This window comes from Eleutherodactylus coqui, chromosome 1, assembly GCF_035609145.1.
Source record: "Eleutherodactylus coqui strain aEleCoq1 chromosome 1, aEleCoq1.hap1, whole genome shotgun sequence".
Taxonomy (NCBI): Eukaryota; Metazoa; Chordata; class Amphibia; order Anura; family Eleutherodactylidae; genus Eleutherodactylus; species Eleutherodactylus coqui.
The window spans coordinates 472,186,041-472,204,816 of NC_089837.1; the positions used below are offsets into that span (position 1 = coordinate 472,186,041).

General features: G+C 47.2%; 1 protein-coding gene across 1 annotated transcript in view; it reads left to right on the forward strand.

Moving 5' to 3' along the window:
• Window positions 1–2,413: 2,413 nt before the first annotated feature.
• DCTN2 (dynactin subunit 2) overlaps window positions 2,414–18,776 on the forward strand; it is a 38,646-nt gene continuing 22,283 nt past the window's right edge. The window contains exons 1-2 of the mRNA XM_066584425.1: window positions 2,414–2,656; window positions 8,573–8,641. Coding sequence (XP_066440522.1) covers window positions 2,621–2,656; window positions 8,573–8,641 — 105 coding nt within the window. The 5' untranslated portion in view covers window positions 2,414–2,620. The remainder of the gene's footprint in view (window positions 2,657–8,572; window positions 8,642–18,776) is intronic.

Below are 18,776 nucleotides of genomic sequence, written 5' to 3' on the forward strand. Positions count from 1 at the left end.
CTACCCCGTTGTACCGCCTCTAGCTTGGATACAATATGTTATATGGACGGGCATAGAGGTTCTAGTACCCTGCTGTACCGCCTCTAGCTTGGATACAAGATGTAATACGAACGGGCATGGAGGCTTTAGTATCCTGTTGTACCGCCTCTATTTTGGATACAAGATGTGATACCAGCGGGCATGGAGGCTCTAGTACCCGGATGTACCGCGTCTAGTTTGGATACAAGATGTTATATGGACAGGCATGGAAGCTCTAGTACCCAGTTGTCCCGCTTGTATCTTGGAAACAAGATGTGATACAGGCGGGCATAGTTGCTTTAGTACCCTGTTGTACTGCCTCTAGCTTGGATACAAGATGTGATACAGGTGGGCATGGAGGCTCTAGTAACCTGTTGCACTGCCTCTAGCTTGGATACAAGATGTGATACGTGCAGGTATGGAGGCTCTAGTACTCTGTATTACCGCCTCCAGCTTGGATACAAGATGTGACACAGGTGGGCATGGAGGCTCTAGTACCCTGTTGGGCCGCCTCTAGCTTGGATACAAGATGTGATACAGGTGGGCATGGAGGCTCTACTACCCTGTGGTACCACATGTAGCTTGGATACAAGATGTGATACAGGCGGGCATGGAGGCTGTAGTACCCTGTTGTACCGCTTCTAGCTTGGATACAAGATGTGATATAGGCGGGCATGGAGGCTCTAGTACCCTGTAGTACCGCCTCTAGCTTGGATACAAGATGTGATATGGGCGGGCATGGAGGCTCTAGTACCCAGTTGTACCACCTCTAGCCTGGATACAAGATGTAATACTGGCAGGCATGGAGGCTCTAGTACCCTCTTGGGCCGCCTCTAGCTTGGATACAAGATGTGATACGGGCAAGCATGCAGGCTCTAGTACCCTGTAGTACCGCCTCTAGCCTGGATACAAGATGTGATACTGGCTGGCATGGAGGCTCTAGTACCCTGTTGTACCGCCTCCAACTTGGATACAAGATGTGATATGGGTGGGCATGGAGGCATACAGATTCAGTATGTCATCCTGCGGCATATCCCTCCACATTTGCTGTAACTGAGCCTCTAGATCAGTGATGGCAAAGCTTTTAGAGATCGAGTGCTCAAACTGCAACCTAAAACCCATTTATTCATCTTAAAATGTCAACATGGCCATTTACATGAGATGATTATCGCTCACTATTCATTCGCAGTTTGTTATCGCTGACTTCCAGGGCTTATACAGATGGGCGTGAGCCCAAATGTCCTTTAGCCAATGTGAGGCAAAATGTCCTTCCACCATCACTTGGAAATGGTTCTGACAGACACGGGGGCCTATAATGATGGTGGCACTTCTCTTTGGAGAGTGGACAATGAAACAATTGCTTGTCGGACGATCAGACGATCCTCTCTACTGGTGGTCTGTTGAAGGTGCCCTGAGCATGGTCACATTGTGTGCCCTCATGCACCCACTGGTCAAAATGGCCCCAGTGGCGGACAGTTCATTGATACGACCATCCAGCTTCTCACATCCCCATAATGCGCCCCTCTCAGACTCTGGTAACGGGGTGGTATCTCTTCTCTGCTTCGTAGAGGCGTCTAGTGGCCAACAAGCTCTACACAAGCGGAAGAAGAGGTCACTACTCACAAGGAGCCTCCGAGGGCCTCGTATAGGCCAAGAGGGAACCACTTTCAGGGTCTCAGGTGACAAGTCCGTTCATCTAATCAGCACAACTCTCATCATTTGCCTGAGGCCAAGGACACATGAGCAGATTCCAATTGCGGAATCTGCGATCGCCATCGGTGCGGAGGATCCGTGGCAAAGTGCGGCACTGAAAAGCATGTCAAATCGCTTTTTTACTCACACTCGCGGATACGATCTGCATATTCCGCAAGCCGAGGAAAAATCATAACGTGCTCTATTTTGCGGGAGGATTCTACGTGGATAACCTCCATTCAAGTCAATGGATGCCGTCCGACATTGCATTGGGGCTGCGGGTACCTGCGCCATCGCTAAGCAACGGTGCAGGAAATACAAACAGTCAAAAGAAAACAACTGTACTGCGCATGACCGAAAGCAAGGTGCAATACCATAAAATAAGGTGCACGGAGTCTCCGGCCAGGTTCACAACCGGAATTGGATTTGGAATCCTGTCCGTCCGTGTGAGCCCGACCTGAGGTGCAAATGTATTGCAGCAAACTCCTTCTAGGCGCCTGTTTTTTTGTTTGATTTTTTTTTACAAAGACTGTACATTGACAAATCAGCTCCATCATTTATTTTTGGTTGTCTTAAACCACACGCTGCTCCTTCACTTCTAATTTCCCTTCACAGCCCAGCCCTCAGATCCTTGCTTCAGCGTAAACTACAACTCCCGTCATGCACCGCGCCGCCTGATGCGATTCTCGAATGGTCCTCAGCTCTCGCGAGCTTTCTCCCTGCCGGTAATTGGTGGTGTGTTGTCGGTTGTGGCCGCTCTCCCCGGTGATCCCGCCGTGTGGTGTCTCCTGGCCGGTCCCCCGCTCCCTGACTGTGGACCCCCAGCCGGCTGTGTGTGTTCCCGGTGCCGTCAGCCCGCTCCCTCCTCCTCCCTGAGCCGCGCCCTCCTGTCAGCGTCCACACAGCAGACATGGCCGATCCCAAATACGCCGACCTGCCGGGCATCGTGAGTAACCAGCCGGGGCTGATCGCTTGGTGTGTGCTGGGACTGTGCTGCACAGGCCTGGAGCTGCTGGGACTTGTAGTTCCTGCACTCCCCACAGAGCAGTGACCTTACAGGGGTGACTGTACTAATCAGTAGTATAACATGGGGTGTTTACACTTGGGGATGCGCCGCTGCGGAGTGAGCGTTCTCATCCGGGAGACGGAATGTTTACTGAGGCGTCGGCCGGCGGCGGGCGTATTCATGCAACCCGTTAATTGAGCAAAATTGCGCCAATGGTTGGCCGTTGTAACGACGTGTTTACACTAAGGCTGATGAATTTCCATAGCGGAAAACTTGGCAAATTCTGAAACCTTTCCCCATCCAAAACGGGTTCAAAGTTCGCACTATTGTCGCAGGTTTTGGCTCGAAATTGGTTGCATTTGTGCAGCTGACTTCGTAAGTGAGGCCGGCCGCGGTATCTTCTGAAGCCTTTACGTTCTTGGCGCTCCTTCACCGAGTGTCCGGCGGTCTCTAGTGAGAGCAGCGCTGCTGGTCAGGTGATGCAGAAGTGGCCCGTACCGCAGTGCTCACTAGAGGCCGCTGGACGGTGAAGGAAGCGCCGAGAGTGCAAAGACTTCGTAAGTGAGGCCGGCCGCGGTATCTTCTGGAATCGGCTGCGGAAGCACGGGTGATTTCACATCTCAATCCACATAGATTGTGCAAATTTTAAAGCCTCTTTTGCAGAAATGTTGTTCTTTTTCCACTGTGTAAATCTGCAGAGTCTCCATTTCGTGTAAACGTACCCAAAAAGAGCCTTAAAGGGACTAAGTCATGGGGTTTAAAAGCGGGACGGGGTCTGGGGAGCTATCTTCGTCAGGCGCCCTGTTCCAGCACTGTGTCCACGTAAAGTTGCCGCGTGCCAGCAGCTGGCATGGGGGGGGGGGGGGGGGCACAGCGCTGGAACGGAGCGCTTGGTGACTATGAAGACTACCTCCCGCACTCCCTGTTAAAGAGAGCCTGTGCCCTAGCTACACCTCCCTAAACTAGCGGCGCTGTTGGGGAAGGTGGCCGTCACTGAAACTCTCGCGCCGCTCTAAAAACTGGCTCCTCTCGGTCCCGTGCCCGTAGATTCGTATGGGGGATGGCGCACACAGGACTCTGAAGAGCGTTAGATTTCCGCGTGCCGCTCAGACTTCAGCCGCAGGAAAATCTGCATAATTTGCGCATCAAAAAATGGATTTTGGTGCGACTCTGTAGCAACACCCCTTCTATTTAGAAAGGGTCAAATCGGCTGCCGATCCGCATCAAAATTGACGCCAAGGTTTTGATGCGGTTTTTCATGCAGATTTACCACCGCAGCTTTTTCTCTATGTGTGAACGTAGCCTAAGAAACCATCGGAAGCGGGCAGACACTTTGCCACCGCTGTGGGGTACAGCCGGGCGCTCACACTTGTCTGGGCAGAAGTAAAAAAGATTGGTGAGTCAGGGCTCCTGTTCTCCGTAACATTTGCGGCAATCAGCGCCATTTTTCCCTAGAAGCAGCGGACACCTCAGCAGACCTCCGTGGGCCATCTTGTAAGTCAGTGGGATCCGTCCTGCGCAGGTGACGTCCATCCGGCAGGTGTGAACACCGTCCAGGTGACCGGCGGACTCTGGAACTTCTCTAGACGTGCGCCGTCATCCCTCCATTCACTCTCTGCCTGGATATGGTGGCCTCCCATCTCCCACGTAAATGTGGGTCCTGAATTTGCTCCCCACGCCTGTCAGCCGTTCTTGGCATATTCTGTGGATATGCCATATTTGCCCGTGTTGGGAATACCCATTTAAATGAAGGAAGATTTCCATGAACAAGTCATGGAAGTTTGGGCTGTGAAGGAAATAACGCCAATCAGTCTTGTCGCTGTTGGAAAGGCGTATTAACCCCTTCCCAACTCGCCGTATGTGTATCTATGGTTCAGCGGGCCAGTAGTACATGTAGGGCGCTGACTAACGGGGCGTAAGCTGAGCCCCCAGTAACCAGAGCGGGGTCACATCTGTAACTTAGAGCTACGGCCCAACCGCAACCAGCGGGCTGGAACCTAGGAAGCGGAACACCAGAATAACCGGCACAATGTGAGATTAGATCAGAAGCGGCAGCGGGAACAGTCTAGTATTTATTACTATTTCTAGTTGTAGTGGGTGCTTAGAACCAACTTCCAGCAGATGTGGTTGGAAAATCAACCATACATGAATCAAAGCTGCCCGGCATAAGAATAAGGGCTCCTGCACACTGCGAGGGCGATATGGGGCTGTGATTCACGGACTGATATCGCCCTCGCAGTCCTTCTGAAACCCCCTGGATGTGAGGCATTTTCACAAGGAAACAGCCTCGCATCCCTGCAGGGGGCTCCCTTCATATCCGCTGCCGCCGGGGGATCGTGATGGTCTCCCATTGGTTTCAGTGCAGCCGGCGCTGCTGCTGCCACCAGCGTCTTTGAGAGCAACGGATGATATGGCCAAAAGAAAGAACACGCTGCGATTTGTTTTCTGCATCGCACAGCTGTGCCAGGACGGAAAACACCGCCGATGGGAATGAACCCATTCAAAAGAATGAGCTGCATATTTGTGCGTCTCGCAACACACAATTTTATCGCCAGTGTGAAGGCGCCTTAAGGGAGAAATAAAACAAGGGCTGCCTAGATGGACCATGCGGCCTTTTCCCGTGTTTCTATATGGCAGATGTTATTTATTAGATAGTTTGTACGGCTCGATTTGTCTTACAAGCAAAAAAATTCAAAGCTTGAAAATTGCAAAGTTTTCAAAAATTTTGTACATTTAGTTGTCCCCCCCCCCTTTTAATAAATAAATGCAAAATGTATCAACCAAAATTCGCCACTAAAATAAAGTACAATCTCTAAATTACAGGGGTGCCTTGGGTTCGGAGTTTAATTCTTTTTGTGACGGAGCTCTTAACCCAAAACACTCGTGAGTCAAACCAATTTTCCCCGTTGAAATGATTGGAAAAGCCATTAATCCGTTCCGGATCGCGAAGCTCTCCCACTGATTTCAATGGGGATGCCACTGTCCCATTCAAAGCAATGATTTTCGGGAAAGGGCTTTAAATATAAGCCCTTCCCTAGCTGTAAATTTAAAAAAAACAAACTATATATACATATATACTTACTGACTGACTGACTTTCAGGGCCTAAACAGATGGGCGCGAGTGTAAGTATGACAGCCGCTACACCACCGCTTAGTTACGCATAAATCTGTTTTTTTTTCTTGCACTTCTCAAACTCCTCACTAGTGCGCACAACGTTTAAAGAAAAAAACAGCCGCGTAACCGGCCGAAATCACGCCAAACTATTAAGTTCTTGGCATAAAAACTATCATTGCATCACGGGCTTCTCGTTCCGTGTTAACGCTTCTTGCGCAGCCCTTCACCTAGAAGCTGAGGCGCTGAGAGAGAAGCCCGCCATCCAGCGGCAAAGGGGCTCTTTAGGGCTCATCCCGTCTAAATGGGGCAGAACTCTTCCTGTGTAAACGCTCTGCACAAGCACTAACAACTTTAGCGGTGGCGTTGGCGCTCGTACGGTCATCTGTGCTGGGGCAACGGCGTGTGTGCCCACCGAGAGGGTTCTGAATGCCCCCTCTGGCACGCGCGCCATAGGTTCCCTACCACCGCTACAGTGGCTCCCAGCAGTCAATAAATGATGTCCTATCCTAGAGACTTGTTTCTGAATATCAATGGAGGACCCCTTTAATGCAACCCGGCTGCTGGGTTATCAATTAAACATGAATGTAAATTACCTTTTTAAATTGGCCTGGAGTGGCAAGCAGGAGGTAAGTTCTTAAAGTGACCCGCTGGAGAAACAAGGGTGACCGAACCGCTTCTGGTACCTGAGACACTACATGCTGCCCTGACTGCCAATACTGCCAGCAGGAGGGCATCAGGTAGTCAGAGGAGGACTTTGGCCAACTTTGTTTGTCCAGGCCTTTAACCCTTTAGGGTTAAAGGGGTTCGGTAGCTGCACCCCCTCACTGTTTGCCCCCACTCTCATACGAATTTCAGCATTTAAGGTTTTATTTCTATTTATGTACAGCCGCTGGTTGGTCCGCTGTTGCTGTAAAGGCCCTTTTACATGGAATGGTTATGGTTCACAAATCGTTGGATCGCGCAAATCTGACCAATAATCGTTCCATGTAAACACGGCCTACAATTGAATGACGAATGATAATTAGCTCATAGTTCATTCTTCATTTATGGAGATATAAAAATCCTTTAGTCGTTTGTTAGTCATTACATGTAAAAGCGATTAGTGATCAGTCGCCGCCCGGCCGTCTCTGGGAGACCAAAGATGAGTGATTGGCGGAAAAATCTGAACCGTTACCTGTGTGTAACTGATGGCGTTTTACAGCAAACGACTCTGCCCTCGTTAGTTTGTGCGAACGATTTCTTGCTGCGAGGAAAAGGTCCTCGTTCCCAAGGAAATCATTCTCAGCCTGGATGGGGGTCATCTCCTCAGGGGGCAACTCCATCTATCAGGCATGGCATCTGGGGTGGTAACACTGTCACTTATGGCAAGTTGGCGCTGTTCCCACGGACCGCTCTCTCCACAGAAGGCCGTTGTTTGCAGGCAGATGAGTTGGTTCCTCGCTGAATGAAGCCCTCTATCTCATTCCTCTGAACTCTCCATTAGTCATCATGTGCCCCGCTGCGGGGTCATACGATCAGCACCCGGGTGCGGCCTACATGGGATCTAAGTGCTGTCACCTTGGACAGTGTTTGCCAATATTTGTAACTAATTTGTAACATTTAGAATAATTACTAACTACGCTGTCTACAATTAAAAAGCAGCTTCTCTTAAAGAAGTTGTCAGAGTTATGAAAGGCTGTCTGACCGGCAGAGGGGGTTATATGTGGATAGTACATGAGGGGTCTGGGATAGGTTGGGGTGTGTGAATAATACATGGTGGGTGGGCTCTGATACTAGTGGGGGATTGAACCGTGTATATGGCTAAAGTTGGTATCCCATTCTTTAACATAACTGAATCGCACGCACAGTCATTTATTGATACGTACTGATTATTAGAGCTGTGTGATTCCCTCATGTAACACATCCTGGTATTTGTAGGCTGTTAAGCAAAATATAAAAAAAAAAATTAAGAAAGTTGAGAAAAGATTGAAAAGAAATTAAGATTAGAATTTTAGGCCCAACCGCCCATCCCTACTCTGATGGATCGTGTAATACACCACCAGAGTCTGGGGGCTGCTTAGTAACTGCAGCTGCGCTCCTTGGGTAACTGGATTAGTGACAGGTTCCCTCTAAGGCAGGGTTCACACACGGCGGATTCCCGTTGGAAATCTCGCGGTTTGGCCGCAGCAAAAACCGCGAGATTTCCGCTGGGAGAACCGCCGCGGTTTAAGCCGCGGCGGCTTTGAAGCGGTCTGACTGATTGCTTTTCTGTTGCGGCCGGCGCTCCATAGAGGAGAGCGCGGCCGTGACATAAACAAACAAAAAAAGGTAAACAGACATGCTGCATCTTCTGAAGCCGCAGCCGCGGTTTCAGCTGGACTTACCGCAGCGGATTGGCCGTCCCGTGCGGACGAGGTTTCTGAGAAATCCCGTCCACATGGCTGGCTAATCCCGAGATTAGCGGCTGCGGCGCGGCAAATCCGCCCTGTGTGAACCCAGCCTAAGACTGCAGGATGGGGGCGCTGGTGATGTCAGCGGTCACCTTCACTGCTTGTTGGGCAATTGTCCAAACACATTTGGGCAATGCCAGGCAAGATCTGTTTTCATTTAGGAGATTGAAGGACTCTGACTTCATAATTGAGCCCTTATACTAAGCAGCATATCATATGATCATCTACTTCATCGCTACATGATCCGCTTTATTTAGGGGTCTATTCGCTTCCTACTGTATGAACATTTAATCTTTTTGTTTTTGCTTTTAGGCAAGGAACGAGCCTGATCTATATGAAACAAGCGATTTGCCAGAAGATGACCAGGCGGAGTTTGATGCGGTGAGACATATTCTATTATAGCTCTTTCTACAAAACAGGCGGGAGGACATTGTTGCAAAATGCATACTGATATTTAAAGGGACAAAATAATTGCCTTCAAGCCCAATAAACTAAGTTCTGGGGTTTAAAGCTAAGAGAACAGGGAGTCTGGGAAGGTATCTTTCATGCTCCCCAAGCGCTCCGTTCCAGCGCTGTCACCGTGATACGTACGTGCGGCAGCAGCTTGGCTGTTTCTACATGATCACCTCCTATAGAGATGCATGGGAGCAGTGTGTATGGAACGGGTCAAGCTGCTGGTGTGCACTGAGTTTGCAGTAATACAGTGCTGGAATGGGGCGCCCGCTGCGTATGAAAGATACCTTTCTGTTCCCTCACCTTGGAGCCCCATAACTTTGAGACTCAAAGCTGATGACTGAATCCCTTTTGTCACCTTATACATTGGTGTCATATCCTAGCTATAGTTGGAGGTCCCACCTATCCGAAGAACGAAGAGACTGCAGAGCTGGTTTAGTGCTACTTTGTTTGATTTTCCCGCACGACAGCCCCCAGGCCACCAACTGTTCACCGAACTGCAGCATGGCCCCATTCAGAAGTATGGAGCCAGGAGTTCCAGAGGGAAGGGTACATAGCACTAAACTAGTGATCCAGCCCCTGCTTTTTAAGGATTGTTGGGATACCAGTGGTTGGACCCTACACGCATCATAAAGTGATTGCATATCCTAGTATCCTATAACATCACTTTAAAAGTTGGGAAAACTCTTAAAGGCAAACTCCTCCTTTTGTTACTTGACCTTGCCCACAGTTCTACCGATGATTGATATTGGGCTCAAGAAGGCTAGTCTGATAACGATATTAAAGAGGCTTTTGGGATGAATTCTTTTGATTTTGATTTGATCAATAGTTAATTGGCTCTGTTCCGCCATTTGGGACCTGGTGTCGGTGCAGTAACACAGGTACGGAGCGGAAACTCATCGCTCTGACCCCTGTGTAATGTCTGGAGCTGGTAAATGCAGGCGCAGTTTCTCATAGATTTTTTTTTTTTTTCTCGATGAACTACCAATCCGGCTACTACATGGGGGGGTCTGAGCAATAGGTTTCCAATTTGTACCGCTGTGTTGCTGCTATGACAGCGGGCGCCTAATCAGCTGAATGGCTGGGGTCCTGAGTGCCTGACTCCAGTCCATCAACTATTGATAACTAATCCTACAGATAGGTCATCAATAGTATTTGCTCCGAAAACCCCTTTAATATAGAAAATCTTAAAGGTTCACTTTAGAAATGCAGTACTTCATCTTTGTTAGATTTGCATATGCCATTAAAGGGGCTTTCTGGGTGTGGGCTTTTATTTTTTTTTAAAACAATAAAGGCAGTGGTAATTGGCTATCTCTTCCCCCAGCGATGTAGCGCCGCAACTTCCACCGGCCTCCCGGCCTTTTCTCCAGTGGCTACTATGTGATCGTTGCAGCCAATGAGAGACTGCAGCAGCCATGTGCCTTTCTGTCATCATGGCTCCTAGGATCTGAGCTGTGATGCAAGTAGGACAGCCCGTGGCTGCCGCCGCCTCTGGTTGGCTGCAACGGTCATGTGGTAGCCTTGACTGGGAGGACCGTAGTAGTAGTAGCAGCACCAGCTCTCTGAAGCTACTTTTAATGATGGTCAATGGTGTCGACTAGAGATGAGCGAGCCCACTCGGACACGCCCCTTTTTCGCCCAAGCGCCGCGATTTTCGAGTACTTTCGTACTTGGGTGAAAAGATTCGGGGGGCGCCATGAGTGAGTGGGGGAGAGAGGGAGAGAGAGGGCTCCCCCCTGTTCCCCGCTGCTACCCCCCGCTCTGCCACGCCGCCCCCCAAATCTTTTCACCCGAGTACAGAAGTACTCGAAAATCGCGGTGCTCCATCGAGTAATTACTCGAAACGAGTAGGTTCGCTCATCTCTAGTGTCGACCTAATGAGATTACGACACAACAGTCATAGAAAATCCAAGTCATGTGTGACTTTCTACCATAGACATCAGTGTAAGTTCCATGTGACTGCCCTGACATTTGACTGTTTACCATGCAAATCGCAGCCCTGAAACAGTCGTGCGTCAGCAAGTTACAGACAAGTCAATCTATTATGGCAATCTATTATGGAACTTGCTGTCACATGACATGTTGCCCCCCAGCCTTCTCCTCTCTGAATATCTCAACACTCCTAAGGCTTCTACAAGAGCCGATCTCCTTTGCACAAGCGAACGAGCCGCTGACGTCCTCATCAGCTCGTTCGCTTTGTGCGGCCTCTTTAGACAGGCAGATTCAGCGTGGATTCGTTCCCTTCTCATTCAGTCTTCTCACCCCTATCTGAAACAATGAGAAGTGTTTCCACGGAACGACAAGTGAAAGAGCCAACGATTATTTTTGATCCTGCTGAACCTGAACGAGAAGCAAACCATTTCCGTCCGTCGTCCGGTCGTTGGCTCGCATTTAGACTGAACCATTCATTAACATTTTGAACGATAATCGTACGGTTTAAAAGCATCTTAATTGAATCTAATTTAACGTGCCGGACCTCTTCAGCGGGCGTTGACTTTTTCTGTAAATTACAAAATCCAATATAAAACATGAACAATATTATGTAAAGCAAGTTACTTTATATGTAAGAAGAAGAATGATAATCCTGTATATTACTTTCATTTTAGGACGTTTTTTTTTTCTTCATATCACTAAAATTGGAAAACTGTGCAGGGTTAGCAAAATTAAACTTCCCAAACTCAGAGGCCTCTGGAGGGCGCTCTGCTGCATCCAATGAAACAACATTTGCACAATGGCCACTTCACACGATGCACTCGCATATCTTTAAAAGAAAAATCATTTTTAGTAAAAAGTTGCTGATAGGTGTCGCTATAGTGGACCTGGGGTACCGTGACAGAACTGCATCAGATCTGAAGGACAGCATTTCACGTTAAGGCTGGATTCAGACGGCCGTATATCGGCTGGGTTTTCACGCCGAGCCGATATACGTCATCTCTCTTTGCAGAGAGGGAGCCTGGAAGAGCCAGGAGCAGTGCTCTGAGCTCCCGCCCCTTCACTGCCTCCTCTCCGCCCCTCTGCACTATTTGCAATGAGGGGAGGCGGGATGGGGGAGGGGCTAATTTGCGTAATTTAGCCCTGCCCCATCTCGCCTCCTTTCATTGCAAATAGTGCAGAGGGGCGGAGAGGGGGCAGAGAGGGGGCGGGAGCTCAGTTCCTGCTCCTGGCTCTTCCATCCCCTCCCCCCCCTGCAGATGAGGACACCGTATATCGGCTCGGCGTGAAAACCGAGCCGATATACGGTCATCTGAATGCACCCTAAAGCTGCATTCAGTGGTGGAAAATGCGAATGGAGAGCGTTGTTGAAAACCAAGCGGATGTTAATGAACATTTGTAGCATGATTTTTTTGAGGTTCGCAAGCTCGCTATTACATCACGTATTTTTGTTAGCCATTAAAAAGGTATCCTATCTACAAGATTACGCGGTTGCTCTTGCTGGGAGCAATCACATTTTTCATAGCTACAGCGCCACCTATCTGCGTTTTTAGTATTGGCGCATCGTCTGAATTTGGAGCAGCAGAACGCCCTCCAGAAGCCTCTGAGTTGGGGAAGTTTAATTTCGCCAACCCAGTCACTTTGTTACTCTGCATGAGTGTTGGAGTTGTCTAAAAATCCCCCCGTTGTAGCACTGCCGCCTGGAGCATGGCAACACCAGAAGCCTGAAAATTAATTGCATCAGTCACAAATATTATATGATGTATACTGTATACAGATGCATCTATATAGTATATAAAGGCACTGCTACTGGAGCCCAGTGTTTACTGCGTGCCGCAGACTACAATGTGAACGCTGCCGACATCAGGTGAGCCATAAAGCCAGAAGGGCTGATTATAACGAATCTATGGCTGGCTTCCCTGAAGCAGATGTTCACACTGATTCCATTCTGACGGAGACTCGCATGAAGGAGTTAATGACATTGGGTTCCTAAAGCAACATTTCTCACTAATGTTTAGACTTTGCCGATCCACTTTCCTGTTTTAGCCTCACCAAGTTTAGGGCTCGTTCACATCAGCGCTTGGGGGTTCCGCTTTCCTGCTCCGTTTGGGGAGCAGTAAAACCGCATCCCCTGGGAGAACAGGACAAAATTGCGTAGCTCGCTGTGCAATTTTGTCCTGTTTTTAAACGGGATTCAGCGACGGCGTTTCTGAACAGAATCGCTGATGTGAACGAAACCTTATAATGCTTTTGCACACATGATCTCACAGTTAGAATTCGTTATAAGTTGGATGTTGAGTTCAATAATGTTCATGACTTTTTTTTCCCCAGACAGAGAATAGAGTTCACAACACGACTGAATTGTGTTATTAATACCGGTTATGGTATCCCAAAGCAAAAACTATGAATGGCAAAACACTCGTATGCTTATTGCCTGGCAGTTGGCACTGTGGGGCACATTCACAAAACCTTTTACGCCAATTTTGGCATAAAAAAAAGAGGCACAATTGTTCATGCTTCATTGACTTTTCTTCAACCTGTGCTGGCCCCAAAATGACTTCAAAAAGTGGGCGTGGCCACTCCTGGACTGATAGACTTATGTATCATTTGTACTAGAAACCAATGTAAATTAATGGAACAAATCAGCAGGAAAATAACCCGCTTTTTTTTTTTGGCAGGATTTTCACAAGAGTTTTTGCAAAAAATTCTGCACAGTGAAAAACTGGGGGCAAAGCTCTTTTTTTTTTTTTTTTTTTACCTTTTAAGGAAGTTGTTTCTAGGTTTAGTGTTCCTTTTTTTTAGTAACTAACCAAGCATGTTCGTACTCGGAATGCCATTCTTTATAGTGGCCGTGAATGAGACAAGCCTGCAGTACTCAGATCGGCCACTATATGGTGTTCTGAGCACTGTTAGGAATGTAAACTTTGAAGACACTGTGGCGCTCACAATCAGCTGATCCTGAGGATAGGCCATCCATGTTTAAAGGCTGGATAACCCCTGTACGATATTTCCTGCAGGACAACCTGTTTGGCTACTAGGAGTAAAAACAGTGAAGAAATAAGACCTTGTCCTAGAACAGTCTTTGCAGCTGTGAGTGAAATGTTTTATAGTTTGATGCTTTGGGAGATCATCCGCCTGTTTACTTGTTAAGAATCTGGCACCATGACTATTGCTCCTAACACTCTCCCCTCCCTCTTTGACCTCCTTGCCTGGACACTAGTTTGCACAAGTAAGACCACTCATGCTTCTTTCTTGCATGCTGTTTGTGTATTGAATGATGGTAAATGCATGCAATGGATTCAGATTTTTTTTTTTTTATAATCTCTACTGATTTCTATCTAAGCGCCATAATTCCGACACGTGAATCATGAATTGTTGACTTTTTGCTTATTTAATTGAGACCAATCACATATATTTGCATTCAAAAAGTGTGGCATTCCACAGATGATGAAAACCATTCTGATCAATAAACGTGTGCCGCCTTGTATGGTATTGGGTATACGATGGTGATCTTGGACAATGTAACGGACACTCTGTCATTTAGAAAACGTCCTTCTTACCACGAACCCCTTAAGGGTGCTGCCCTTCTTTTTTTTTTCTTTTTTCCATTTTCTATTTTTTTTTTTCCCATCCCCCACTTCTAAAAAATGTAAATCAATACACTTTTCTTTATCCACCAAGGTAGCTGTCTGAGGGCTTGTTTTTTTGCAGGACAAGTTGTGTTTTTCAGTGGTACTATTCAGTATACCATAAAATGTTCTAAAAAAACTTTTAAAAAGTTCAGAGTGGAGTGAAATGGGAAAACAAAAACACAATTCCACCATTTTGCTGTACATATGATTTTCCAATCGCATTTTAGTAAATATTTTCTTGGAGGCCATAAAAGCACAATTCTGATGTTGGGTTCCTTTTTTTTGTGTTTCTTACGATGTACTCCATGCGGGGTAAATAATGCGTTACCAAATGTGTGCGGTGGTTTTTAAATTATAAATCTTGCAAAAGGGAGTTTTTAAAACTTTTTTTAATTACCTTTTTGTTTTTTTAAATAAGACTTTTTAAACTGATTTTTAATTTTTTAAGTCTCCACAGAGGACATGAACTCGTGATGGTTTGATTGGTCCTGCAGTATGGTGTAATAGCATAGTATTAGCTTTTCTGTCATTGCAGTATAATGGATCTATCCTCTCCACAGGCCACAGCGGCACTGCTGATCAGAGCTGTTGTAATATAACATGAAAGCAGAGTTTTCTATAACTTATCTGTCAGGGGCAGATATGACAACAGCTGGAGGGCCACAGATTGAAGACCTCTGCCATAAAGGATGGCAAACCAAAAGTCAACCTTTTATAAAAGTGTGTGACCTGCCTGTTGAATGCAGACACTTTTGTTATGGCCTCATGTCATGGCTGGATTTAAAGGGGTGGTCCACTTACTGGACATCATGTCTCCTTTAAAAATCAGAAGACAAGCAGTACCGACTGTTCCCTGCCACTGTGATCCAGCACTGCAGCCCCGCTGTGGTCCCGGTGTTTGTTGTGACAGATGATGTCACTGCAAGTCAGGTGACCACTGCAGCCAATCAGGATGTGAGCACTGATGCCAGGAAAACAAGCGGTATCTCTCTATATTTGCTTAGGAGTAATGGGAAAGGAAAGAAGTATTGGCATAGTGTCTCTTTTAGGTCAGCGAGCAACAGCACACGGACCCTACTCTGGTGAGACTTTGTGCTATGTGACTTACCAAAAGTGTATTGATGAAGGGAACAGAAGTGGAGAAGTTTCTGCAGGACGGAGCACGTTTGTCACTGGACACAATAAAGGAAGAAGCTTTTGACTCCTAGTGAGATCCTACTGTGGGCCACAAGTTGATTTCTGTGCCTGCCTTTTGTCATTTTTGCCCCGGCTTCTTTCACAAGGCTGCATTAACCATTTCAGCTCCTTCATTGGTTTCTGTCCGTTGCACTAATATACATTGCCAAACTTTCTGCTTAGCGCTCGTACGATAATACTTTCCGCAACTAATTGTATCTGTTCACCAACTAGGCATAATATGCTAATACCATTGCTTATAAGGTCCAAGGGTATGTTCACAGGTGGCAGATCTATTGTATCCTACTCATCTGAATGGGGCTTGTGGAAATCGTTGACTTGCTGCCAAAACATCCTTGTTCCAAGGAATAGAATTGATTCGCAGCTGCAGAAATTTCCACAGCGTGTCTGTCGCCTGTGCATGTGCCCTTACAGAACACCCCAGCACACTAGCTCACGTATCAGGAGATTTGCCTTACTCAAGTTAAGAAACTCTATTTTATCAAAGTTGATGTCTGGGAAAACTTGCCTACACTTAGCGATGTCACCCTGCTTTCCCAGACTTCTGCTTTTTTTTTTTTTATTGTACCTGATACCTGAATATTACATTTTCCTAGTTATCTAGAAAAGCGGGATTACAACCCCTTTGGCGGCTGTAATGACACCCATATTGGTTGTTCTGGAGGTTTACTTTTAATGACCTATCCTCAGAATAGGTCATCGAGAGTGGATCGGTAGGGTTCTTCCAGTTGGGATCTCCAGCCGATCAGCTGATCCTCCGGCCCACTGTCGGTGTAATGGGATCAGACATCCAGATCATCGGTCAAATCGGAAAGTGTAATAAAAGGGAGGGATGCTTTCTATTACACTTCCAACTCCTCATTATGACCAATGCTGGAAGTGTAATAGAAGGCATTACTCCCGTTGAGTTAAATGGGAGTGAAGCCTTCTATTATACTTCTGGCTCTGACCACTGATGTGGACGTCCAGCCCCACTGCACTGACAGCGAGCCAGAGGATTAGCTGATCGATGGGGATCCCGAGCGACGAACACCCACCAATCCGCTATATAACGGACGAGTCATCTAATAGTAAATGCCCAGAATAGCCCTTTAACCAGTTTTACCTGAAACCAATATAACTTAGAAATTTGGCAAATAGGTTTCCATATAACATGTCATTTTTTTGTTGTTGTTTTGGTAGTAATTCAGTATTTTAGTAATTTTCCCGCTGACTCGCACAAGAGACTGGTAATTAATAGTGATCTTCATGAATTTCAGGCAGCTTCTACAACCAAATCTTGTCTGATTCTGTTGTCTTTTGGGAATCTTCAGGCGCTATATACCTATTAAGTTGCCGCATGTGTATTTGTCTAATACCGACTCTTCTCTCTCTCTCTTTTTTTTTTTTTTCTTAACTATTTATTTTGTCATTCACCTCTTGGGAAAACTGCAAGGAGCTGGTAAGGAGCCTGTAATTCTCTGCTTCTCTCAGTGCTGTGCTTAGCCTGCTTCTGTCCTGTCTGTAGTACTATACATTGGTGTGTGCTCTGCTAATACTAGAGGCTTCCATCCATGTGATACTTTGTATCTAAAGTTTAACAATTAACACATAAAGAGTTAATGTTGTGTTACTGGTAATGATGGTTTCCTGGACAGTCTTAGGGGCCAACTCACACGAGTGTATGGTCATGGTTGTACCAACATCTCATAGGCGGCCATCTTTCCGCTCGCACAAATTGCGTAAAATATGTGCGCAAGAAAAATCGCAGCATGTTCTATCGTGGCGCGTATTACGCACTCATAGATGCCAAGCATGGTACATGGCGATGGGCTGCATGCATTGTATACTGGCTGCATGTCACACGTGTATCTCTGGCAGCCGGCATGCTGCGTGATACGCTCGTGTGAGCCCGGACCTAATCGCAAGGCAAATCTGGAATGCATTGCTATGTAGGCCATACGGATGATTCCGCATTCTGCATGCCCATTTGGTAGGTTTTCTGTGCCAAAAGGTTGCTACAAACGTCACAGATTATTTTCTGCTCACCAGAGTTAGTTTGCACAACCGACTTGATTTTAGGACGTTTGAGTCACGTAGCGCCATTTCACTCAGTTCAGCGATACCATGTAGATATTGGCTACGGTGTCTCATCCGCTGGAGAAGGTTCAGACTGTATACTTGTATTATAGCTGTTCCAATTATATTGGAGACCACCACCTTGTGAATACACGCCGTATTTGGTGTCTCATAACACTATATATGTATAATTAAACGGAACTTTTCATCAAGTTTGAGCCCCATAAACTACATTATGGGGCTGAAGCGGGGAGTTCACGGAGCTGTTTCATACTAACTGGGTGCCCGTTCCTGTGCTGTGTTGGCCAGTGCAAACAGTTTGACTCTTCGAGTGGCTCTATTCACACGCTCTCTGATAGAGATGCATGGGAGGACATGCACAAGGCTGTCTAAAAAGACTCATACTGGATCCGAGCACCCATGAAACGCAGCTACCCGAATTCCCTGTTCACACACCTTTTTGAACCCCCCCCCCCCAGCATAGGTTATGGAGCTCGAAGGTGATGACATTGTCTCTCTTAAATGCTCTTTTTACAAAGATCCATCATGACAGAGAATGAGTGTAGAAGAGGGATCGTATCCCCATGTACTTCAGTGAGTAAGTCAAAGGGCACTTTGTTCTTGTGATTTTTGGATGCGGCTACGGTTGGATATCCACAGATCATAATGTTTTATGTCATATCCTAGTGCAGTGATGGGCAACTTTTTGAGCTCAGTGTGTCAAAATTCGCCAGAAGAACGAGCATAACTCGGGTGGTGTGTCACTTCGGGAAAAAAACATAAATTTGCGATATTTATAGTTTAAATAACAAAGATGTATAATTATAATATATAACTGTATTTAATAAACCCAAAACACCCATAGCACAGGCCCTCGCCTCTCAGCCTCCCCCTCACTTATCCCAGCAGTGACAGTGCCCCCCACAGCGGCCCCCAGCAGTGACCCATATACTTACCCCCTCCAACTCTGGAAGCTCCGCTCCTCCTCTGCCCTCCGGCGCACACTGTGACATCAGTGTGCTGCTGGACGCCTCCTCCCCCGGACGCTCTCGCGGAACCAAGTAGTGGGGGATGCCAGGGGAGGGGGAAGGAGGCTCCCAGCTGCACACTGATGTCACTGTGTGCGCCGGGATCAGTGCCGCTAGTAGCGCTGCTTAGTGAATACCGGGGAGGGAGCCGCGGCCCCTGCCGGTATACACCACTAACGGCCACGTGTCAGTGCTGACACACCTGTCATAGGTTCG